Here is a 25,468-nt window from a genome sequence, read left to right as displayed (position 1 = left end):
TTAATGTAGTTCTTTTTTTTATTTTGTCTGTTCATAAATACGATTTTAGTCCTTGTGGAAAGTGAAGAATGGTTCTCAGTCTTTGTCGTGAGTGTTGAATCCATAAACGTTGCTAGTCATGCGAGACACATCAAGGACACAAACAAAAAAATTAAAGATGACTGCCGCTTCTCATTACCCCCCCCCCTCCCCCCTCCCCTTACTAATTTCAATTCCTGGGGTGCAAGAGGATTAACCGCAGATTAACCGGACTAACCGTGATGTCATGACAATCAGACTACGGCATTGTGTGTAGGGCATCCTTTGAGGGGCATTTGCCGCTGCATGCGTTCGTGAGTTGTATCCGACTACGGAATACTCTCACAACGCGGTACTCGTGCTCTAATATCGTAGTTTCGTCCTCGTGCCTTAGGTTTGCAACGACATTTGGGCTTATGAGTATTATAAACTACGGTACAATTTATGCATGGCAAAACGGGGATGGCAAATTGTGTGGATGACAAGCAAAATAAGATTTGTTCGCCATACATTTGTTTCTTAGCTGTGTTTTGTGTCGGATACGTGTTTTCGTATTCGGAAATATTCGATTCGATTCGCAACTAATTTATATTACTCATGTTCATTTCGCAACCAAAACACTGATGTTTGCACACCCTTAATAATTACCCAGATATGCATATAATTGCCAAATGAACGCTGTTTCATAGCGCCTCAGAGCCCTTCTTCTTCTCATCAGCAATAAAAAGTTGCCAGCTACCAAAGTGTATTAGTTCAGCCCACACCTTGCTTAACATTTTTCCTGTTTAAGAGTTAGCCTTGTGGCACTTTCACTTCTGATGCACTCGCAAATGCATCTCAGGCTCCTGAATACTGATGAGGTGTTTTTTGTCCTGTTAAACCGATCAACCTCCTTTCGTTTCCATACTGGATCACACCGCGCCTTCCGTAGTGCCATGCTGCAGCATGGCTTATAGCTATATTCATTTGTTATATGTGTGTTGCGCCTGTCTGCATGCGCAGCGGCTCCCAGCGCACGCCGGGCGCTCTGTTTACATTCAGTACGTTAACTCTGTTTTCAAGCCACGCTACCATGGAGCACACCACGCACAGCCGTCGTGGCTGTCGGCTACTAGTGTTCCTGTATATGCTCCCCATATACAGGAACACTATCGGCTACAAGCCTACAACGCTGCTAGTGGCAGCATGGAGGACATGCAGGACAAAATTGCATTTTAATCCCGGCTGTCAGCAGCATTCTTGCCACTCGGCCCCGTGGCAGACTGGTGGGCCCGTTTGTGGTATTTATACCAAAATATGAGTGTCCTGATTTTGTTTGTTTGTTCGTTTTCCGACGGCGTTCGATGAATCCACGTCAAAGTTTCTTCGCGGTCGCTCTCTCACCGTCATCGGAAGATAGTCGTTTTGGGTAGGCCACGCACCGTCCTCGGACGTAACGCAGCGACAAGATTATTTCTTTTCTTTTTTTTTTTAGGAAAGGAAATGGCGCAGTAACTGTCTCGCATCTCGGTGGACACCTGAACTGTGCCTTAAGGGAAGGAATAACTGAGAGAGCGAAAGAAGAAAGATATAAAGAGGTACCGTAGTGGAGGGCTCTAGATTGGATCTTTAAAGTGCACTGACATCGCACAGCACTCCGCCGTCTTTTATTTTTCGCTTCCATCGAACCGCGGCCGCCGCCGCCGTGTTCGAACCCGGGTACTCGATAAGATTCGCCGAAGCATGCACGATAAATACCAAAGGAATGGACGAAGAGGTCGTGAGGAGAGGCGAGGCGCAGTGACTGCCTCACTCTGAGCGGATTGATTGATTGAAAAACATTTATTGCTCCAAAGAAGGTGAATATTCTCGAAGTCTTCATGGTTGGCACCTCTGGTCCAGGGTGCCAGCGGCTTCTGCAGCCCGGCGAGCTCGTTAGACCAGCTCGAGTTGATCGTCGACTTCAAGGCTGGACAGCGCAGCCTCTCACTGCTCCGTGTTGGGATTCGTTATGCTTACCACTACCGCGTTCTTTTGGCAAGCTCATGCGATGTAATAGGGGGTGGGTGTCTCCCCGAAAAGGGTACATGTGTCCTCATATAGGGAGGGGTGTATTTTACTTAGATTAGAGCCTGTGTTTGTCTGCATCTGCCTCCAGGCCACCGACTGCTCCCTGATTAAGCTTTTGTACATGGATGAGAGTAACGTCTCCCTGCGATTCTGTCGTGTTCTAATATGTCGTCGTAGGTTCAAGGGACGTTCCCGGCGGTCTCGGCTTCTTCCCCCGCTAGGTTAACATAACTTCTAGCGGTGGCATCCGCTTTGACGTTACCCTCGACGTCTTCGCGTGCAGGGGTCCATATTATCCTGTGTTTCGGCTTGCTCCTAGTGCGCCTGCCACGCTCCTGGACACGCGATCTTGGCTGCGTGCTTCATGAGAATCCGTGAATATTATTAAGGGTATTCCTTCCTCGTTGCCCTCTGAGATGGCTGGAGTAAGTGCCATGCTCTTCGGCTACGAGAACGTCACGCGGCTCTGGGTGGACACTTGAACCAGCGCGCCGCGAGGGAAGGGAAGTATGGGATGAAAGACCGAGAGAAAAGGCCGCGCACGGTACGGGGCGTGCGTGGGTCCATCCCACGTGCGCTCGAGCCCGTGGTGCCTCGATGCACCCAGCGCTTACAAACAGCGGACGCTTCGGCGGTAGGAGTAGACGGGTAAGCGCATAGCCTCCTTACTACCAGATATGTCATGCCTCCGTGCCTCGTTTGAGGCAGATGAAGAAATACACATTAATTAATAAGAGGCGTGCGAGGCCCCACTCACAAAGCATGTGATGCAGCCGGACGCCAACCCACAGGCAGCCCAGCGCCACGCTGGAGTTGGTGACAGGAATGTGAAACGACTAAAAAAACGAAGGCAGATATGAAGGAGACGGTAGAGAGACGGCGCCCGTCTGCCTCTTATGCGCCGTTTATTTGTCTCCGTCGTGTGCGCCTCTTTATGCTCTTGTCATAATGACCCGACAAGCTCAACTCTAGGTTAAGCGTTGTCTCGGTAGGCGAATTACGTTGCACGTCCAGAGGCGTAGTGTTCGCTCCGCACCTTTGGGTCCTCTGTATCACTCCACGATGTTTTCGCACCAATGACTGCGCGGTGATATTGACAGGTTTCGCTGTCATACACGTTGCATGATAGAGTAAGTGACCCATAATTTTATAGAGGCTATGCCCTTATACGGCTGCCCTGGCGCATTTTTTGTGAACGCGGAGTTTTGTGCATCGGCTTTTATGTGCCGATTTCTACGCTTGGGAATCTGTCAGCAGTTGAACTGAACCCAACTGAAACTGCGTAATTCAAATGAATCAAATTCAACAACACGCCCGCTGTAATATATCGTACGGTGCGCGCGTCGAAGCAGTCGCACACATCACGCCATTGAAGACGCGTACCTGCTGGAGGTTTCGTCCAGCGCAGTAGGCGATATTACGGCAACCACAGCCGTTCGATGCCAGCGCAACGGTTCGCGACAACTTTTACTGCGATAGCAGCACCAGTGCCACTTGGCGAAAATGCCGGCGTCGTCTGTGGGAAGCCTCGGCAAGTGAATCGTTCATAATCGAGAAGCGCCACCCTGCACAAGGCCTCCACCTACTAGAAGCACAAGCAGCAGCGGAACGATAAAGTATACGACAAAATTGAATTCAAAGACGGAGAGGGAAAATCAGCTGCCCTCCAAGAGCACCACCCACCTCCCCACCCAGCTAGGAGGCTTCTCACCCGCCCACTGCCACCCTTCAAATCTCCACCCACCTACACCCTACAGAAAATTCCGTCGCGTTTTTGAAGACTCGGCTTACAGTGAAAGCGTTCATCAGAGTAAAAACATCAGAGTATAATCATCGAGGAAAAATCTAACTACTAACTACCGCAGCTTTGTCTAATGAGGTTTCATGACCGTCCTGCATACTTTTTTTCTTTTCGGCATGCAGCCATACAATTAATTTATTTTTTCGCCCTCTCATTATACTCTGTTAGGTTATACTTTATTTACGCGCTTTTATGGGTGCGCGGTAACATTTAGGTCGACTCGTGACTAATATATATGCTCAACAGCGAGCTTCGAGGCCATATAGGCTGTTCGAGTTTTGCAAATACGCTACCGGGTGTCTTACCGAGAAAGGATTTCATTTCAGATATGTGTCGCAAACGCAGGTGGAATTGAAATGCTTAGGGCTGCACACTCACTGTGTACAGCCTTTGTTAAAAGTATAGAGGAGGTACGCTTCTGAGCCAAACAGTGTGGCTCGTTTTGTGTATCGCCATCACCAGCGCTCCAAGTTTCCCCAGGCTATGGGGAAATATTGTCCTCACCCCTCCGTAGCTTAGGAGTTCCAGGAGTGATGAAAAAAAGCCTCACTGTGTGGCGCAGCACTGTATGCGGTGGCCTGCGTAATTTTGACAGAAGGTGCACCTTTCATAGTTGTCTTAATACGGCGCTAATTAGGTGGAGCGGCGCTCTTTGGCGAAAGCCTCCCATGCGCCATAAAGAAAAAAACGTCGTCAGTTAGGTGCAGGTACACTCTAAAAACGAATACACCTATATGGGAGTAAAATGTGGTAAGCTGTCCTCTAATGCACCCCCTTTCATAACAGGGTGTGCGCTAGAGGACAGCCTATTCCCTTTTTACTCGTTTCTGTTTGATCCAGTCTGCGCTGCTCTAATTGAGCCTTTTCATTTCTTGTTGTGACTGCGTGATTTCAGGACGAACCTGTTCACTATATGGCGGCACCTACTAGTTCTGAGTGTGTTCGAGGAGTGCTCAGTGTGAGCGTCGTGGGGCTCGACAGTTCATGCGATGATTGTATATGCCCTTTCCGAGGGATTTATGGTGTGCGAATGTTTGAAGAGCACGGCTGGGCCGTAGCAAGTGCTTGTGAAATGAATTTTCAGACCACATCACTGACAGAAACAACGGTTTATTCACTTTTGCGCGCAACAGCTTTGTAGAATAAGTACGAAGAAAGTATGTAGTCGCTGCAAAACTTGGAATTAACAATATGGTTTAACAATTCCTTCGTGAAATAGTCGTCAATTGCCACTCGTTGCAACAGCGCACGCTCAAATGATAGGCAGTAAGTCGGCGCTTAAACTGAATACTTGGTAAGCTCTGCGTGCGTGGTCAATAACAGAGGACTTTATTCGCGTGCGTAATCATGGTGGACGCGACGCTCGCGCCAGTGCCCCATTTTGGAAGAAGGCAGGAAGCTTCTGGAGAACACTGAATTCCTCGCATCGTTGTCGTCGTTATCGGGAACCCTCCGCGGAGCATTTACATTTGTGTGCCCTGTTTTGTATAATCAGCAACGCAAGATGTTTGGAATGTTCCCACCCAAAAAATACGTAAACGTTTGCACCGTGCAACACCCTTTCGAACTCGCGTGCAAACGCGGTGCGCAGCCTTGTTATTGCCGTATCATTGGTATAGTGCTCGAATCAGCGGCTCTTCAAGTTTGGACATGTTCATCGCCCTTCACATGGGTGCTATGCCAATTAAGCTCCGAAAGAGTTCTTCGCGCCTGCTGAAACGACCCCTGCTGCACTCTGGAATGTCACATTTACGAAACTGGCCGGCTCCCGAGTGTTCGATTGGTTTCAGAGCAGACGCGCACACTTTCAGGGCATGCGCAGAGAGGTACGTTTCTATTAGACTCTCGAACAGAAGTCCGTCGATAAATGTTAGGCTTACGACTCTTGCAACGTGAAACTCTTCGTCGCCGTCTTCTAATTCACCGAAGTTCTTCGTCATTTCCATATTCCAGAGCAATGATTGAACTCGCGATCCTAACATAACAACCCTTTCTTTTCGACAAGCGCGGGTTCGACTATATCGAACTACTGGATAGGTATCGAGGAAGTCTTTGCCCGTTGCCCGTCCTGCAGTTCGTTATGAGCGGGTTCCACTGTGGTTGTTTCTTTACGTTCTTGTGGTGCCTCCAGCAGTCGATTGTCTGTGACAAAATGTGTATGTTGCTCTCCGCTCCAATCTACACACTCAGCTAAAATGTGTCTCAATTTGCTTTTCATAACAACAGAATGCGCGCTCCGAATGAGTGGTTCGAAAAGGGGAGGACAAACAACTACGATAAGTTAGTCGGTGTGTTCTGGCGTCGCTGATTACTCGAGGATAGATAGAAGGCGATCACTAGGCTTCTGACCAATTGTTCAGGTAGCATAGGCGAACCTCACACAGTAAGTATATGGCGTAAAACGTTTTTCCATTTAGTTTTCTTGCCGCGGGGGAAAATTCGGCAAGAGGTGAGGATACCCTCAACAGGCTTTTCGCCTCAGAGTCACGCATAGCTGTCAATTGGTGCTTACGTTCAGCGAATAAAACATTAACAGGCCACCGCTCAATAATGAGGAGAGTACTGAGTAGCATATTCCGTCCCTGTTCTAGCTGTCACCGTGATCAGTAACGCAGCAATGAAGGAAGGCAGAACAAACCCGCCCCAAGTTCCTCTCTGCTAAGTCGGGTACAACTCAAGAGTGAAGCGGCAAATGCTTCTCAAAGAAGTCCCTTCAACCAATGTTCTTGACCTATTGTCATGACGTAGCGGTAAATTTATCGCACCTGCTAGCGTGGCACAGCAGGTGGCTGGCAGGTGCACGGCGGTTGACTTCGACAGAGTCAGCGACACTGGTTGGAGGGACTCCTTTGAGGGGGATCTGCTGCTTCGCACTGGTTTTGTTTTGTGGTGCTGAGCTTTTAAAGAGGCACCGTTACAGACTCGAGAAAAACGACAGGTAATGCTTAAGCTGCTATGATTAAGCTACCCGACTGTGTGCAGCTTCGGCTGAATTCGAATTTGAGCCTATAGATTTGAGTTATGTGACGCGAAACTTGAAAGATGTGATGCGCAAGTCCGATTCGTTCGCAGCCTTCACCATTACACCAAATAGAAGTCAGGCAGCCGTAGTTTGAGAACAAGTTGATGAGAAAAAATTTCCTCTCCATTCGACGGACCCTGCGACATGTCTCCAGTCCAGAAGAAAGAGCATGTGCAGTGCTATCCAAAGCTGACTGAAACGAAATATTGGGTTTAGGCGAAGCTTGCCTACTTTTTTCCTGTACTGAGGCGATGAGTATACTTCCACGGTTTCGCATATGGAGCGCGGCCAAGTTACAGCATCCTACGGAGCATACCTAGATATAAGGATCTTAAGCAGACCGTGATTCTCGAGATCCGCTTCCGGTCTGCTGTAATCGCGTCACAAAGGCTGCTCGCGCCGCACTTCACTCCGTCTATCTTGGGCGGCGAGCGTTGCGACGTTGTAAATTCGGACACTACAAGATGCGTGCTTTCCTACAAGCTTGGTGCCCTTAAACTGGCGTTTCCTTTACGGTGGCAAAACATAAACAGCCGCTGCCACTATATATATATATATATATATATATATATATATATATTAGCGCCAGCGCTTCCAAGTGCACAGGTGAGATCGCTGTCGTGACAGCGCCGCAGCGTTTAACGTGCAAGGTCACAGAAACGTTACACCGTGAGCAGTGAGTGGGAAGCGCAAACGACGTCTCCGCATTCGATGTTGTTCCCATGATTACGTACGTGGCGATCGGCCTGAGAGAAGTCGGCGACTGCGCGTGAAACGCGACGTGGTGGCCACGCAAACGGATGTAAGTTGTGCGTCGTATGGATTGGTAGAAAAATTATCCTACAGCTATAACGAGACACGGGTAAAGACCCTGGGGATCGCTGTTCACTACAATAGCGTTCAAGCGGGTCACTACGAAGAGCCCTCAATGACCTTCACGTTGGCGCAAGCATCCCTTGTACTTGTCGGAGATATTGTAAACGCCGTCAAGAAACTGGTTCGAACGCCCTCTCAATTTGCGTCGCAAGATCCCTTTAATGGCTCATTATTTGACGCGCGTTCTGTTCACAGCGCAATCGCCAGTCTCAAAACATCTATCGTAAAACTATCGTGGCGCCGCTGGAGCACATCGTTCTGAGACAGCTTGAACCTGCTTCAGTCTTTTCAACTATACCCGATATCGTGAAACGATGTCTTTCAGTTATACCCTGTAGCAGAACTATACTTGATTTGACTAAAATGTCGCCTTAAAGGTGCATTGACTGTTTGTTCAGGGCGTGTGCTGTTTTTCTGTGGTCGAGTCTGCAGCATCATACTTAACGCAATCTTAGCGTATCTGTCCCGAAGGGAGCCTACATTACCGCAAAGTGGACCATGGAGCTGCAGATTTCGTTCACACCTCGGGGAGTAGCAGACTCCTGAATCTCTTGCCCGCATGCAACGGCGACAGCTTCAGGAGCGCCTGAAACTGGTCTCACGGGGCGCGTTATTGTATAGTGAGATCCATGCCAGCTTTTGTTGCCTTCAGGTCTCTGACGGCATGACCGTTTTGTGGGCTGCGTTCCCTCAGAGGCTTTGAGTGCTAGACGTACGGTGAGAACGAAATTTCGCTCGGATACATCGGAACTGTGCCTGCAGAGCGATGGTGTTCTTCGAGAACTATAGCTTCCAATGTCTGTTTTTTTTTTTTTTTTTTTGCAGCAAGTACCGCATCAAACTAGTGCGAAGCCGCGTGCTGTCAGTGATTGTGGTTTTCCCTCGGTAGTCATGTCAGCCAATGCAGCAAATAGCGAGGGCTCCCATCTCACGTAGTGGGAGCATGGCATACTGCGACGTATATCTGGGGAGGTGTTTAAACGGCTTTGCGATTTTCTGGTATTCACAGCAGCGCGTGCAAATGTTATTCCATCGCATTCCCAGAGCTGCAATTTTGTTTTCTGCTGCGTGTATAAATTGCCTGTGCTCATCTATATGTTCAGGGGTCGTCATCATTGCTTTCTGTATATCCGCCTCCTTAGTGCGAGCGCAGATATGTTACGCTCAGCAGTTTTATTAGCACTGCTAATAATACGCGCAATTTATTTATTCCTAATTGCAGCTACAGGTGACGTGTCAACGTCCGCGCTTAAGAAAACGCTCCCACCAGCGACCTGACGCTCTTCCTCCTAACTTTTAGTGCGAGGCCCTCCTTCCGTTCCGAGAAACCACGTGAATGTAAAGTGCACAATTTGAGATGACAGAAATCCTTTCTTTTCTTCTAGCGAACTGTATTGCGAATATTGCGAAAAATTATGAGTTTAAGAAAGACCGTGTTTTATTATGTAATTACCCTTGCAGTTAGGTTGTGCAGCGAACTGTTTCGCGGATGGATACCATCAAGTGCGGAAACGAATGCACAGCAGAAATGCGAGGCCAAGCTCTCAACCTCACACTTGTTGACGCAAAGAATGTAAAGCGCCGTAGGGCATAAAGAGATATCGCCAATGATCGAGCACCTTTCGTCCGACAGCGGTTGACTGATTTCTTCTCGCAAGAAAAGCTCGTTTTCGTGGAATCGTCACGCAAAACGTACTTTCGACGCATACGGCAAGCGGAAATCGTATGTAAGCATAAAACGTCGCCTTTCCGATCTCTGCAGCAGGGTTACGCTAAAACGAACGTGACGTCACTCTGATATGCGGCGTTATAGCTACGAACGTGATATGCATGGATGAATCGAGTTGACGACCACGCCACACACCACGTTCATGTTCTTCAGGACATCTGCGGCGCCCGCTCGCGACTCCGTCGGTGAAGAGTACGCGTGCGCGCGGCGCTCACGTGATTAATAACTGCACACGGTGACAAACTTAAGACACCACCGCAGCCGCCTGCATCTTGAGAAGCTGTTGCAGCGTCGCTGGAGCGGGAGCGGAACCAACGTCTATGGAAAACAGGAACAAAGCGAGTCGTGGTTGCCAAACGCAAACGCGCTCATTACACTCAGATTTTCACGCGCGCGCTGAGATCCCCACATAAGTGCGTGACGTGCTCTTTGCTGGTCCCTTACACCGAGCCACCGACTCTCGTGCACCGCTCAATTCGTGCACATACACATGCACACACGCGCGCACGCACACACACGCGCACACACCCGCAGTCGGCAGCACTCCGCGAGACGCGAGGTGCGAGACCGGGTCGGGACGCACGAGTCTTCGGCGGCAGCCCACCGTCCCTCGGCCAGCCGCCCTCAGCGAGCGAGCGGGAGGACGGCGCTGGCAGCAGCGAGGAAGGGTGCCAGCGGCAGCAGCAGCAGCAGTGGATGGCTGCGCGGCGGCCGGGAGGCCGCGTTGCAGGCGTCCTCGAAGCAGCTCTGCAGGCAACCGCGCACGTAGCGGTCCTCGAAGTAGAAGCCCCCGCAGTGGCTCATGCGCACAATCTCCGTGTCCACGGTCAGCGTGCCGCTGTCCAGGGCGCAGCTACGCACCACCATTGTCTGGCCCGTCTCCTCTGCGGGGTACCGGGGAAGAGGAATGGGGTCGAGGGAAGTGGAAAGGAAAAATAAGAAAGGGGACACATTTAGGGACAACTGGGTATAAAACTCGGGATGAACGTGGGAGGCATCTCCTTAAAAGTTTAGACGCTTAACGACGACGCACGGCCGCTGTACGGCAAGTAGAGGCTGGATGCACGTATTGTTTCTTACAGTGCACGACGCATCCAGAAATTATGGATAAGCGCGGTTTTTCAACGAGAAGCTGTTTATGTGTGCAGTTTTTTCTCGTGTCGTAAGATTGTACTATAACAATCAATATATTCGCAGATCCTTCTTCGGGAGGAAGAGGAGGAGGAGGAAAAACTTAATTCAAGGCCAGCACTAAGGCCCTATTTCTGATTTTCTAAAATTTATTTTATTGTATTGTTTTTTCTCTCTTTCAGTCAGTGCAAAGTTGAACCACTGCGTGCGTAACATTCGAATTTGTACATAAAGCCATCGTCCCGTCTTCGATCTCCCAGCTAACAGGTCCCCTATCGTTGCGTCGTCCAATCTGTCAGCCGATACCCTATTACTACTCCTTTTCCTCCTCTGTAAACACTCCTATTTCCAGCAGTTCACCGCCTGTGTCTTGGCCACTCCCCAGTGGTGGGTATGTGCCATTTTATTTGAGGCCAACCAACCAACCAACTACGGCCCTGTGAAAAAGGGAGCTTGCTCCGCTAAAGCCCGCTGATCATTTACCGAGCCCGAGTGAAGCCAAACACTCCTGAAAGGAGGGGGAGTAGAATAAGGAGATGTAATGGTAGTGTTACATGAGTACACAACATGTTCTGTGTCTGCCCTCGTCTTCGGACAGCTGGGACAGTGAGCTGGGTCACGACATCCGAAGTTGCGGAGAATTAGTTGGGAGAGAATAGTGTTAGTTGGACCTTAGCAAAGAACGTGTGCTTGTTATTCCATGTTGAGTGACGGGCGAGGCTGTGGTAAAATTACGTGGTTTTTCCAGGTGTTCTGGTAGTGGCCAGCTCTTTGGGTGTTGCGACGTCTTCCGCTGACGTTGGATTTGGCCAGGGGATCGAGGGCGCCCGTATGTTAATTTCGCAGGCCCGTTGATGAATCAACTCATTTCCCTCGATTCCAGCATGACCAGGTATCCAGCGCTGGGTGACAGTAATGTTCGGATAGCGGTTATAGGACTCTATTAGAAGGTCACGTAGGTAGGTTTCTAGTAGTCTGTATATGGTTTTGCTGGAGTTGGTATAGATGTTGGTGTTAGTGGTCGGTTGTTTAGCGAGTAGAGATGCTTCTTGTACGGCATATAATCGCGTGAGTTTCCAGAGCAGATATGTTGGGATGGTTGGAAAATGGCAGAGCTGTGTGGAGGATCGGTGCTGTCTGTCCTGGTGCATATATTGCATACGCGTATGACCCCACGTTAGAGCGTGTGGCTTCCGTTTATATCGTTATGCATGTCCTGTCTGCAGTGATCCTTTGCTTGTACATTATGTCGACCGTCGTGGAGGTGTGGCGTCATGTTTTTTTTGGTATGTTCGGAAATGCAGTGTAGCTGAAGGCCTTGGCTAACTGGTGTCCGATTGATGGGGGTGGTCGTTTCAGGATGCCGCACCCCTGCTTCATACAAGACAAGCAGGTTGCTTGCCTGTCTCTGTGTTGGTGTGTTAGTTCGCGAAAGTGTGAAATAGACCAGTATGCTGCTGAAGTCGTTGATTTGAGATGTGTATAGGTAAATCCAGGGCGGCCTTGTGATGAAGGCCATTGAGTAAAGATTTCAGTTTTCGAGTTCATGTGTGTTTGCTATCGGTGTGGAGTGGTGTACAGGAGTATGCTATACACGAGCGACGCCAGTAGTTTTCTGCTATGTATTGTTAAAAACGCACGCCATTGGTTTCCTATGACAGTCTTAAACTATCAAGGCGGAAAGCTGGGCTAGTTGATGTGTCATCATTAATTAAAAGACTAGCGCATGTAACTAGAACACAGACGTAGAAGAAACAGGATGAGCGCTAAACATCAACTGAGGTTTTTACTGCCACAGAAAGGTACATAAATGCACTTCGGTGGCGCATGCGCACACTGGGTTAGAACAATTCAAGCACAAACTAATCAAAATGCGGCAAACTGCTCCTGAGGTACATTTCTCCTTTTTTGGACAAGTGATGTAGTGCTAACGCAGTTATCACCTTCCCTTTTAATGTGACAGGCCTCACAAATCTCACGGCCAAACCTTGTGCCTCTCCTACCAAGCACACACGTGGCATCAAAAACGCCGGCACGCACCCGCACCGCTTACAATGCTTGGCCGAATGGCCGCCCCCCGCCGATGAATCCACCAGCGTGCGGTGCTCTCGTAGCCGTTCATTTAGGCAGGGTCCAGACTGCCCCACGTAGCATCGACGGCAGGAGAGGGGTATGCGGTATACGAAGCCAGCAGTGCAAGGAACAAACTTGCATTCGTGGTTTGCATTCGTGGTTTATGGTGCAGACCGGTTTGTTGTTCTCATTGACGGCTTTGCACATGCGCACCAGCTTTTCGGGGGCAGTGAACATAACGTCCACACCACACTTCCTTCCAGCTTTTCTCAACTGGCGCGATAACTTGTCCACGTAAGGTACGGCTGTACGCCTCAGCCTTTTACAGCTTTCTCCGGCTGCCACGCCAGGGCGGCCACCTGCCCTGATTTCTTTCATGAGGCATTCCGCCACAGCTGTCTCTGTATCCTTAGGAAAACCGGCCTTCTGCAACCGGTGCACTTGAGTGTGCAAACTGACCTCAATTTTATGCTGGCATGACCTCTCGAGAGCACCACGCAGGCAACTTTTTGCATTGCCCCTCTTGACCAATTTTGAATGGGCCGAATTATACGCTGAAATTTCCATTTTTTTTTGTGCGTGGCTGGTACGACCAACAGATGTGCCCCACGCCAAAGTACAAGCATAGCTCGAGGAACTGGAGGCACCCGTTCATCGAACTTCATGTGTGAACCTCAGCTTGCCAGAACAATCACCGAAAATCTCTAAAACACTTTTTACAACTTGAGGTTTGTCGCTCTCGTTGTCAACATTCAAAAACACAATAAAGTCATCCACGTACCTAAAACACCGCACAACACGTTTTTCCTCTCTCATGCACGCTGCAACGCGCTTGTCAAATTAACCTAAAAAGATTTTACTAAATATTGGAGCTATGCAAGAGCTTATGCAAATACCATCCTTTTGCACGAACAACTTGTCGTTAAAAGAAATGTAGGTGGACGAGAGGTAACACTTAACTAAGGCTACAAAGTCATTTACCGAAACCCCGCTACATTTTGGAACTTGACAGCCCCCCAGCTTTCAATCCGCTCTTTTACTGCGTCGAACAACTCCATTTGGGGAATGGAATAAAAGAGCTCCTCAATATTAAATGAAAAAGCAAAATTGGCTCCTGAAGCACCACCTTGCTGAGCCAAAAATTCAATCACGTCCTTTGAGTTGCTCACGTGAAAAGGGTCTTCTACGTCCAGTTGGCTGATGCTTTTGTAGATATTTTGATACCAGGTCTTGCCAGGCTTCTTTCTCGAGAAAGAAGCCTGGCAAGGCCTGGTATCAAAACACCTACAAAAGCACCTTAGCTAAGGTGCTAAGGAGCTACAAAAGCACCTTAGCGCTTTAGCAAGAGCACCGCACGCTGGTGGATTCTTTGGCGCGGGGCGGCCATTTGGCCAAGCATTGCAAGCGGTGCGGGTGCGTGCCGGCGTTTGATGCTCGTGTGTGCTTGGTAGGGGAGGCACAAGGTTAGGCCCCTGAGATTTGTGTGGCCTATCACATTAAGAGGGAAGGTGATAGCTGTGTTAGCACGACATCACTTGCCTTGTCCAAAAAAGAAGAAATGTACCTCAGGAGCAGTTTGCCACATTTTGATTAGTTTGTGCTTGAATTGTTCTAACCCAGTGTGCGCATGGGCCACCGAAGTGCATTTATGCACCTTTCTGTCGCAGTATAAACCTCAGTTGTTGTTTAGCGCTCGTTCTGTCTTCTTCTATGTCTGTGTCCTAGTTACATGCGCTAGTCTTAATTAATGAAGCCTTAACTACTCGGTGCGAGTGCGGGACAAACTTTTTTTTTTTATTCAGTTACCCTAAAGGCCCGTGTGGGCATTACATGCGGGGGGGGGGGGGGGGGTACAATAAAAGTTTAGAATACGGAGAAAATGCACAAACAGGCGAGTGCACACAAAATTCGAACATGAAGCAAATACATCATTGCAGGTAGATACATGTATATGCGGCTCATATAACATTCACAGCCCCAGGAAGCACTCAGACTGTCGAAAAGAAAGATGTTGCTACGCATCGAAAGTTTCCCATCAATATGGCCATAGCAGTATCTTATAATACTGCACAGTCGCCTCACATTTAAAAGTGATCTCCAAGAAAGCTGGAGTTGAATAAACGAACACATACGTTACACGCCATTGGGGCTGCGAGACAACTGAATTTTCTTGCATTTCAGGCTTGTAGCGTTAACTGATGTCCGGCGGACGCAAGTATACAGCCTCCATGTGTCACTCACTGACGCACGCCCATTGCAATTGATTACATTCAGCTTATCTTCCCGTTCCTTCACATCTAGTGGCCCTCGGGCTATTTCCTTCCCCGCAGAACAGTTGCTTAATGTCGGCAGCAATCTTCAACGGCGTTCTATGGCCTTCATGCCTCAACCATCGGTTCGACGGCTACTGCGCTGGGGACAGGAACACGACGACTGTACACTTTACACCACTGTAGGGAATTTAATCATTGGACTGCTTGACGTGTCAATGCACGCACCTCGACTATGAGGAATGCCGTATAGTGATGGGCTGGGATTAATTTTTACCACCGGAGATATTTTTGCTTTCACCGAAATGTCTCTATTCGAGAGTTTCTGGCATTGCGCTTCCTTCGAAATGCGACCGTCGCGGCCGGGATTGAACTGAGCATCAGAACGCCATAATGAATGAACCACCAGGGCGGCTGCAGCTGCTGTTCTCGACAAGAAAACGCCGCCGGTTTCACTTCTACCGAAGCAGTTGAGTTTAGGCCGAAACACGAACTGTTTCTTTCGCCGAAACAGACGGGTGGAAATAAAAACTGTAACTATAGCTTACAGATTCACACGTGCGGGTTGATAGCGCCCTCGAAAGTTTTCTTGATAAGTTTAAATGCTGCAGGGAATGATTGCACTTCTCTCCGCCATTTTTTTTTTGGTGCAGTTCATTAAGAACAATGACTAAGCCAATGTCATCGTTGGCTTGCCAATGTCAAAAACGGGAGCGGAGAACCGCTCCTTGCAGACCACTGCCTGCTCAAACTTGTTCCGAAGAAAATCTGCCGAGAGCAGCCGTGGCTGCGTGCGAGCAAGCGTTGCCGCTTGCTCTGGCGCAGATGACTGAGATGTGGCAAGGATGCCTTTGCGCATACTTGTGACGTATGCAGCGTTTTATATTTGGCTGAGGACAAGCTGTCGATGCCTTCCATCACCCATACAGAATGCGACGTGGCAACAACAGCCCCCCCCCCCCCCCCCCTTACTCTTAACCTCAAAAACGTCTTTTCATTTCTCTCTTTTTTTTTTATGACCAATTCTGCCTCCAAAGAAATGCGGCTATCTCTCGGGATGGCTTTGAAGCGAAAGCTTCACTACGGGACCTCGTGCTTCGATCGTCGGGTGTCTAGTTTTGACCTTCAGCTGAGTTAGAGGTCAAACCATGAAACAGAGAAAGAGAAATTGAATCAATATCCATGAGTGGGAGTCAAATCCGCGGCTGCGTGAACAGGTCATCTTTAAGGACCGCTTAACTAGGCCACCAGGCTATCGCCGCAGCCAACATGCCTCGTGTTAAACTGCACCACACTCTCGCGCTGTGCATTGGAGAGCGTCGTCTTCATCAACTTCCATCTGCTCCGTTCCGCGGCACTGCCTGCTCACCGTCGTCTTCTACGTAGCACAAACCCGTGCTCTCGCTCCGATTCGAATGTAGTAAACATTCTCTGCAGATTTCTGACAATCAACCGGATTCCTTCGCTTTGCATGTGTAAAAAAAAAAAAGAATCGACCAGCGCAGTAACTTGTCCTTCAGATTGAACCACAGCCTGTATTACTTCACAAGGTCGTCCAATTATCTTTAGAAATTCGCCCACTCCGCACCTCTAAAAACTTGTGCAAAGCGTGATGCGCGCGCAAACTGTGGAGTTTTGGAACTAGAAGAATTGCATTCTTTTAGTACAGTTCTGCGACAACGTGATGAAGCACTTGCGTTTTTCAAACAATGTTGTTTTCAATATGCGTTTTATACAGAAACACGTATCATGCAGGTATTGCAAGATGTAAAAACTAAGACACTGAGCGCGCAAAAGTTCCCAAGACCTGAATGACCTGAATGCGTGACTGAAATGCAAAAATGAATTATTCAGTTATTTATTCAAGGACGTAGGTTTATATTGCAAACTTAAAGGCAACTGTTATGTTAGGAAAAGCTTTTTTATTCTTGTAAAGACTACGGCCTAGCCCTGAGACAGCCATAACCAAACTTGACACTCGGACCGCCTGACTCCAGGTCACTGCTGTTAGACACAGGGTATCTAAACTTCCGTAATTGTGCATCACGAGCTCCAGCGTGTGTCTGCTTATGATATACATGCATATAATCCACCTAGTCATTGTATAGGCAGCGCTTTCCAGTGCTCTTAAGAGTGCATGCAGAGTGACCTTTGTCGTTCTCCGAAGGCATGAGCGCTGACCACAGTCCAGCGTTCACTTGGGCGACGCTCAGCGCATCGTTCCCGGAAAGGACTAACTTCTGAGCAAGACAGCGATGAAGGCGAAACTCGCGCTCTGGTGGTGCGCTTTTCCGCCGGGCAACCACACAAACCGCGCGCTCGTTAGGCCTCGTCATGCGTGGCTCCCGTCCTCAGCCGCGTGTTGGTGACGTGTCCGGGGGACGCTCACCGTACACGCCGTTGAGCTTGATGCAGGCGGTGGCCGGGAAGAGGCCGTTGCGGTTCTTGCGTGACGACATGCACGGCGACTCGAGCAGGTCGGCCGTGTAGTTGTTGTGGAACGGGTCCTCGCAGGCCGGGTTCTCGCGGTCCAGCGACACGCACTTGAAGCAGTCCAGGCCGCGGGCCGCCCCTGCGTGAGCACGCCGCGCGCGCCATCCGAGACTTTATTACGCACGTTTTATTATCGCCATCGCTTCGCCCCCTGAAGAGGGTGAGAGAGCAGTGTACGAAACACATGACGCTGTGTGTGTCTCTTTGTGCTCACTTACTCCAATGCGGGTAAAAAGTCTGGGAGGCTTCCTTGCTGCTTTCTGAATAATACTTGCTACGCATTAGTCACAACGCAAAAGGAACCGTATCGAGAAAGCGAAATAACCTCAGCTACCCGTATTCATTAAGTTCCACACCACTCTCCGAAACAGAATCATACAGGTATCTTGGAATCATCATAAACAACAAACTAACCTGGTCTGAGCACATTGCAAAACTTTGTACAGATGCTTCCAAGATGCTTGGGTTTATCAGACGGTCACTTGCTTTTTCACCCCTTTCTGTCCGACAACTCGCCTACGTAACATTCATCCGTTCCAAACTCGAATATGCCTCGGCGATCTGGAATCCCCATCAAAAATATCTAATCGATCAGCTTGAAGCCATCCAAAATCGCGCGGCCCGTTTTATCACATCGCAGTACGGCAGACAACACAGTGTAACTCTTATCAAGGCATCCCTTGATCTGCAATCCCTGGCACTTCGGCGTAAAATTTCACAGCTTTGTTTATTTCACAAATTGTACTACACCTTCCCATAACTAAGAAACTGTCGCTTCGCACCTCACGTCGACTTTTAGAGCGCGGCTCTTTGGCGTCCGTTCCTGGGTTTCGCGTCGTCGTCGGCGTTGTCGTCGGCCTCGTAACCAGCTCCGCCCCCCTTTCATCCCCCCAGCGCTAGCAGCGACCGACTGATACCGCTGGATGCCGCTGACGCCGCTAGAGAGTCAAGATAACGTGACTGCATAGAACACCGTCGCCGCCATGCAGAAAGAGGAGGAAAGGGTCCCCCCCCCCCCCCCCTGTTCTTGTGTGGCGGATAGGGTGCTCTTCAGTTGCCGACGCGCCGGTTATTTCACGTAGGCCCCGGCACGTCGACGAATACGTGACCACCTTCCCACGGCTAGACCTGGTTCTTAGCGCTGCGGAAGCGAGGGTATCATATTGTTTGTGTCGGCATCGGCGGCGTTGTCCCTGAAACCAACTCCGCAGCTGGGGTTGACTCACTATCGAAAAGGTGAAACAGCTTATTTGCTGCGCTCAAATTTCGCATTAGGAAGTAACGTAATCGTCGGTAATTTTTTTAACTCTTTAATAAGTTTGCAGCGCATACACGGCTCCACAAACTCATTTAATAAATCTTTTTTACCTAGCTCCATTACACTGTAGAATGAACTACCCGATTTCATAGTTATTGAAATAGAGCCCAATAAATTCAGGAATTTATTAGCAGCACATTTCAAGGGCTGAGTTATTTTGTCGTGTTTTTGAGTGTGTGCATGTGTGTGTGTTTTTTTTCTTGCCTCTCTCCAAGTTGTTCTTGAGCTGCTGTGCCTTTCTTATGCTAATACTTTTGATAATGTTGATAATGTTAATGTTGACCATGAACCCTGTACTTTTTATTTCTTGCTGATGTTACCGACCACTGTATTATGAAACGACTGATTCCCCCCCCCCCCCCCCTCCCTTATGTAATGCCCTAAGCCAAGGGCCCTTAAGGGTAAATAAATGATGATGATGATGGTACAGGCGACAGCAAAAGTGGAGAGACGTCGGCTCCGGCGGCAGTAGTTGCAGCGAGGTCGCAGTGCGCCGCTGCCATCACGCGCTTTGGCGCTGCGCGCTCGCTGTGAGAGTGCCCCCTTTCTCTAGGTGCCCCGAGCGACTTCGCCCTCGCTCTCGCGCCGGTGCTTATCAGGCTTGATAAATTTCTTGTGCAGCGTTCGGCTCCTTTACTGCCGATGGCCATGACGAAGGGATGCGCGTATCGCAGTGTCCAGGATCTGGCACTGTTGCGCAGAGACGGAGCAAGCGGACGCCAGCGCGCTGTAAAATGATTGCGCTCCGAAGTGGTGAAGGCCGGTTAGATTTTAGTTGCTCGGATGTTTCGTATCTGCTCCACACTGAAGAGAGTAGTATTTTTTTTTTTAACTTCAGTAGAGAACTCATCTGCAGTGAGGTTGTCGTCGTCTAACGCACCTAAGCTTTCTTGCTCTATAGGAACCGGAAAGCGCGTTTTAAACGGTGATTTGGATTGACATCCTCAGTTCTTATTTGCTACGGCGATGCCGCGACGTATTTGGTGCTCCTTCGTTTGCGCCCCTTCGTCGCGACCGTCAACAGCAGAGTAGCCGAACGCCGCACTAGAAACTTATCAAGCGTGATAAGCACCCGCGCGAGAGGGAGGGCGAAGTTTGTCGTCACCGCAGCGAGGGCGCGGCGCGAGATAGAAATGCCGCGGTGCTACCCCGCAGCCGCTCCTGCCGCCGGAGGCGTGACCTCTCCACTTTTGCTCACGCCTGTACATTTTTCCATTTTCCCTTAAAGGTGGGTTCAGGTCAGTGGACTGAGTGACGTTTGCGTCACGTGGTAAGCGGTCCGCGCGGATCTTCCGCAATCTGGTACGCTCGTCTGAACCCTCCTTTAGCACTAGAGGGAATACAAAGCCCATCGCCTTTGATTTCTAGCCTACTGGCATTGAGTGTTGTAAGGGAGAGCAAAGGGCACATGTGTGAGCAAGCTGACGCGCAAATGTCGGTAATCACAGATGCGCATGAGTTGACAATCTTCGGGGAGTATACGCGTCTGTACGGATTGTGCAAAATGTCGTTTCTCTCTATTTTTTTTTTTTGTGTGAAGTAAGCTTGCGTATTCGGCGCGTTGACCAGCCACGTGGAATGCTGAAAATGTGTCGCTACATATTTCAGTGAGGCTGGAACAAAGCGGGAACAGTTAGCAGCGAAGCACTGCATACGGGGACTTGAATATCACTAGCGTCGACGACAGTGTCGCGGTGATTCGCAGTAAAGCGAATAATTCATCACCTACTTGTGGAGTGGAGTTTGGTAGAACCTGAAGATCTTAACTGTTAATTATTCGTGGGGCTCTCCCCGGGGATGGAAAGCCTTCTCTCTCTCTCTCTCTCTCTCTTCACAGTGCAGTAGAAGCTTCTAGCGCTAGGCGATGGCTTCCAGAGCTGTGTAATTAGCTCGTGAACACCTGTGAACAGCACACTCCACTGTAGTGGAAGCCGACTGCATAGCCACAGAAATTTGACCGCGATTACGACGGCTGGCGATCTAACTTTCCCACGTCTACCACTAAAAGTTGTGAACCGTGCACTAGCACCGTAGAACGGAATGTTACAGCAACACAACTGTGCTTGCATCATCATCATCATCATCAGCCTGACTACACCCACTGCGGGGCAAAGGCCTCCCTCCCATGTCTCCCCAATTAATCCTGTCCTTTGTCAGTTGCCGCCACTATATCCCCGCAAACTTCTTAATCTCATCCGCCCGCCTAACTTTCTGCGTCCCCTGCTACGTTTGCTTTCTCTTGGAATCCATCCGTTACCCTTAAGGACCAGCGGTTATCTTGCCTTCGCATTACATGCCCTGCCCAAGCCCATTTCTTCCTCTTGATTTCAACTAAGATGTCATTAACCCGCGTTTGTTCCCTCACCCACTCCGCCCTCTTCCGATCTCTTAACGTTACACCTATCATTTTCCTTTCCATAGCTCGCTGCGTTGTTCTTAACTTAAGCTGAACCCTCTGTGTTAGCCTCCACGTTTCTGCCCCATAGGTGAGTACCGGTAGGATACAGCTGTTGTATACTTTTCTCTTCAGGGATATTGGTAAGCTACTGTGCTTGCATTCTGAGGCAAACAGCATTGCACTGAGAACATACTTTCTGATACATTAACTGAGATGTTAAAGTCACTAAACGCAGTTCTACGGCTAACCATTCCGCTTCAGTTGCCTTTTGCGTGGTAGCCTTTTTGCAGTAGCAGCTAATCATTTAAACATCACTCAAATTTCGGAAAAAGTGCTGTATTTTTATATTTTGATCTTTAATAGAAATGTTTCCAGCTTTTGACATTTTAAAGACATCGACATAAAATATAAGAAAAACACTGGAGCAAAGTAGTCAGCTGCTCTTTCAGATTTTATTCCTTGTTTCCATCGAAAAGATATGTTTGTCCGCCTAAATAGTGTAATCAGGCGTTAAGAACTACAATTTGTTAATTTTCCAGCGCTAAATACTAGCGTTAACTTTTTTGCACGGATGTCAAAATTTCGTGCAAAATATCATAATTGGTGGAAATAGCAAAATCGAAACGCCGCGACTTATCAAGCAAAGACCCAAAAGATCCTGAATGAAAGCAATTTCTATTTCTAATGTGCACGCTACTCTTGTGGTTTCGAAAAAAAATTGATGTCACTAATGGTGGCAAAATATGTTGGCACAAAAATGGTGGACAGTGCGTTGTCCCACTCACTCTTTCGCGAAGTATTTAATGCGTTCCGTGCATGGCTTAAATAACTATCTTATTTGCAACATGAAGGATGCGAAATTAACCTGAAACAAAGAATGCACTGGAAAGTACAGCTCAGTCTCTGAAAAAGCTTAAACTTCGCTATGTGGGAAATTGTCTACATAGCGTGTCAGAGAGTTAAACGGAAAAGAGATCACGTTCGGCTGTCAGTCCGGCGCCCTGTTTGTCCCTTCGGTGCGTGTCATCGCTGTTCTGTTTTCCGTTGTTCTTAAGAAAAAGCGCGTTTAGAAATAAAAAAAAAAACTGAATAAAGCAGCGACAAGCCTAAAAAAACGATTACAATTTTACGTCTTTAAGCGTTAGAATACGTGTCAACAGATTTTATGCTATTGCGACTTATCCCTGAAATGTGGCAACGAAGAATTGTTATTTGCCTATTTCAGACATAGATAAACCATGCTACTAACACGACAAACACTTAACAATGTTGATCACGTAACAAGGATACCCCTGTTGGGAGGGACAGTGAAGGCAGATTGAAGTTGGTCTGTAACGGTAGATTACCGAGTTCTAACGACAATGGGCTACTAGCTGTCTCTGAAAACGGATAATTTACAATGTAGAAAGGTGAAAAATATGGAAGACAAGTATCTTCGCCACCGGCCGTTTTTGCGAGCACACTGCGGTGACGTCAAGGCAGTTTCTATGGTTCAGATCACTGGGCCCAGGCTACACCTCATATCATTTTCAGTCGGTGATCACGGAGTCTCTTTCGACCTTGACGTCACGAGTTTGGATCGGTGGTGGGAAAAAAATGTCCATTCCGTAAATGGAACTTTCTCAGCAGTAAATACGTGTTTCAGTGCTGGACGAATACCTGTGTAGCCAGAGAAACCCATACGATTGATTTTTGCAAGCAACAAAATTTCAGTGTCCCTTTAAAAGGAAACTCCGAGGTTTTTCGAGATTGATGATGATGATTATTATTTATGGCGCAAGGGAATCTGTGGCCAAAAAGCACCATGGGACAATGTGTTTTCGCCTACACATGTGGGGGTCAAAGACGCATTTCCCAAGCATTTCACCCTAAAGAAGCCTAGCACCAGGCCAGGGGAAAGCCTGTGCCTATTGTATCATCGTTGGGTACCTGGTGGCAATGGGGATCGAACCTCGCACCTACAGCGTGCAAGGCGGATGCGCAATCCACTAGACCACCACTGGTGTGCCTTTTTTCGATATTCACGAATTCTAATGAAACGTTTACTACAGGTTTTCCTCCTCGTCTTGATCATTTCCACCGAGCTTGAAAGCCGTGCGGCAGTTCATTCCGGCGCAAATCGATTTTAAAGTTTGCCGTTTTCGCGGCCTCAGTTCAGGCGATTTCTGCGTGCAAAAATGCTTTTGCAACGTCGCGAACATTAACCGCACGTTACTGCTTAATCCCCACGTGAACAACAAATTTTGAGGCTTATATTGCATGCGACAACGGAAGCACCGTTCCTGGCCACGAGCCGAGTTTCGGTTCCAGTTTCCTGTTTTTGCCGCTTTAAAAAGTTCCACTTGCTCCTCTGTGAAGAGGTTTGTTGCGGTGGAGTCAGCGGGGGGCTCCAAGGAATGTGATGCGATCATTAACTAAAATTTTTGGAAAAACCATGGAGTTGCCCATTAAGGCATACGGCGTTATATAACCCTGTTTTCAAAAGTTTGTGTGCGAAATTTTGGTGCTTCTGCAGTTTTGTTTTATCCTGCAACGCTAGGCGCGTCGCGCAGAACGCCAGACTGTGCAAATGTCAGTATAGTTCTCATTTGTGCTCGCAGAAGAGTATCAGATTCTCATAGTATCAAACAAGGCATATTTCCCCAACGTATTTCGCAATATCAGAATGGGAGCCTCTTAAAATGCCTAAGGTATTTTAACGGGTATAGTGCTACAACAGCATGTGGCGGAATGTTTTTTTTTAAATTTTGCTATTGATTTAATGCATGTCCCTGAGCAAGTCCGAGCAGCATTATGTTTTTAGACATGTATAAATTAGTGTATCTTTAGCTATAAGTAATAATATATTCTGAACAAGTAAACGATTTTCTTGGATTTCTGCGACATAGGGATGCAGCGACGACGAAATACTGCAAGTTCAGAGCTTTCATCTGGCATTTCCATCGCTTTCTCAAAAAGAAACTTCTCGGAATTCTCTGCTTTTTGGGTAATTTCATCAAAGCACGTCAATGCATACTAATTTTTAAACAGAGAAGAAAATCAGTTACTGTGCTTCCGTGGTCATTTTTTTTTTTTGTTTTGCGAATCCAAAGCAATCTTTCTGTCACATGTGAACCCCTTCACTTGAACCGTCTCTGTCCGTTTCCTTCTCGAACCTGTCAGATTTTTTGACAGGTTGTTCCGAGATCGCAGCTTCCATTTGGAGCCCTCACTATGGAGACAGTTTGGACAAGTTTGCACGCCGTTTCATGGTAAGCAGCACTGCCCAAACAAGCACACAGGGAGAAGACAGGCCTAAAGAGCCTTGCGCGTGTTCTTGCAGTGACGCAGTGTTCCGTATGACGAAAAAGCAGTGGGATATTGCGAACGACGTGCACTATACTTGCGTTACACGACGCTCTGCCTGCAGACAATATCGAAACCCATTCCTGAGAAGAATGCAAGGTTAGCGTCAAGCGAATGGTTGGTGGAGACACGTCTCAGTCGGTCTCATATAGCTGCGTGCACTGTTTTTATCTTCTATAGCATACCTCGTCATGCGCGGTTATTTCGTGGGGTGTCTCGATGCACGTGCGCCGGGGTCGCCACGCGCGTGCTTCGAAGTACCCTATTATTTTGATGACCTCATCTTTGTTGAGCACAGCCGTTTTCTTGAGGGAGCGCCGTCCTTTACGATTGGACCGGATTGAACCCGAGTTCCACGCGCGAGATAAAAGATAATAAAGCAGGGAGGTTAAGCAGGCACAATGTCCGGCTTGGCAACCCTGCACAACCCAGTGTGAGCAGCTGCAGTGCGTTTCACTAAGAATGTTGGGCTTGATGTACGAAGAAAGAACAGCGTCGCGTCACACAAGAAACGGTGTCCCGCGTGGACTGGGCGCCCGTCCGCACGCGTAATGTCTAGTTTTGCGCAACTAGGCGACCAGCTGCGCTGCTGCACGCACGTTTCATCACCTGCTTTAGCCACGAGGTGCTGTCGGCAATGTCTGTAGCAGAGAACAGACGAATGGCTGCGGAACGTGCTTTCGGAAGCTATACGAGAATGAGCCTTCCGCTTGCTAGACTTCCCTGCCTGTTCACAGCGACACGCGCTCACTCGTTTTCTTTCACTAAACTGGCAAAGGTGCATAAAAACAACGCCTTGCCACATACGTCCAGAATAATAGTTTTTTTTTTTTGTCTGAGAACTAAAGGTTTAAACTCTACTGTACTTACATAGTGTCTGCAATGGTCTTAGTAAGTGTAATGACTGAACGTTGGCTCCGAGTAGTTTCGTGGTTGGAACACTGT

The 25,468-nt window shown here is 48.5% G+C and overlaps 1 protein-coding gene across 2 annotated transcripts in view; it reads right to left on the bottom strand.

Annotated features, from left to right (window-relative positions):
* Positions 1-4,962: 4,962 nt before the first annotated feature.
* LOC149353669 (uncharacterized) overlaps positions 4,963-25,468 on the bottom strand; it is a 124,637-nt gene continuing 104,131 nt past the window's right edge. For both annotated transcript variants that reach the window (XM_089582714.1, XM_089582713.1), the window contains exons 3-4: positions 17,359-17,541; positions 4,963-10,379 (exon numbers count right to left, since the gene is read on the bottom strand). In XM_089582714.1, coding sequence (XP_089438840.1) covers positions 10,120-10,379; positions 17,359-17,541 — 443 coding nt within the window. In that variant the 3' untranslated portion in view covers positions 4,963-10,119. The remainder of the gene's footprint in view (positions 10,380-17,358; positions 17,542-25,468) is intronic.

This window comes from Amblyomma mixtum, chromosome 3, assembly GCF_055824585.1.
Source record: "Amblyomma mixtum isolate Tamu chromosome 3, ASM5582458v1, whole genome shotgun sequence".
Taxonomy (NCBI): Eukaryota; Metazoa; Arthropoda; class Arachnida; order Ixodida; family Ixodidae; genus Amblyomma; species Amblyomma mixtum.
The sequence above is the reverse complement of the archived record's forward strand: the minus strand, read 5'-3'. Positions and strand labels throughout refer to the sequence as shown.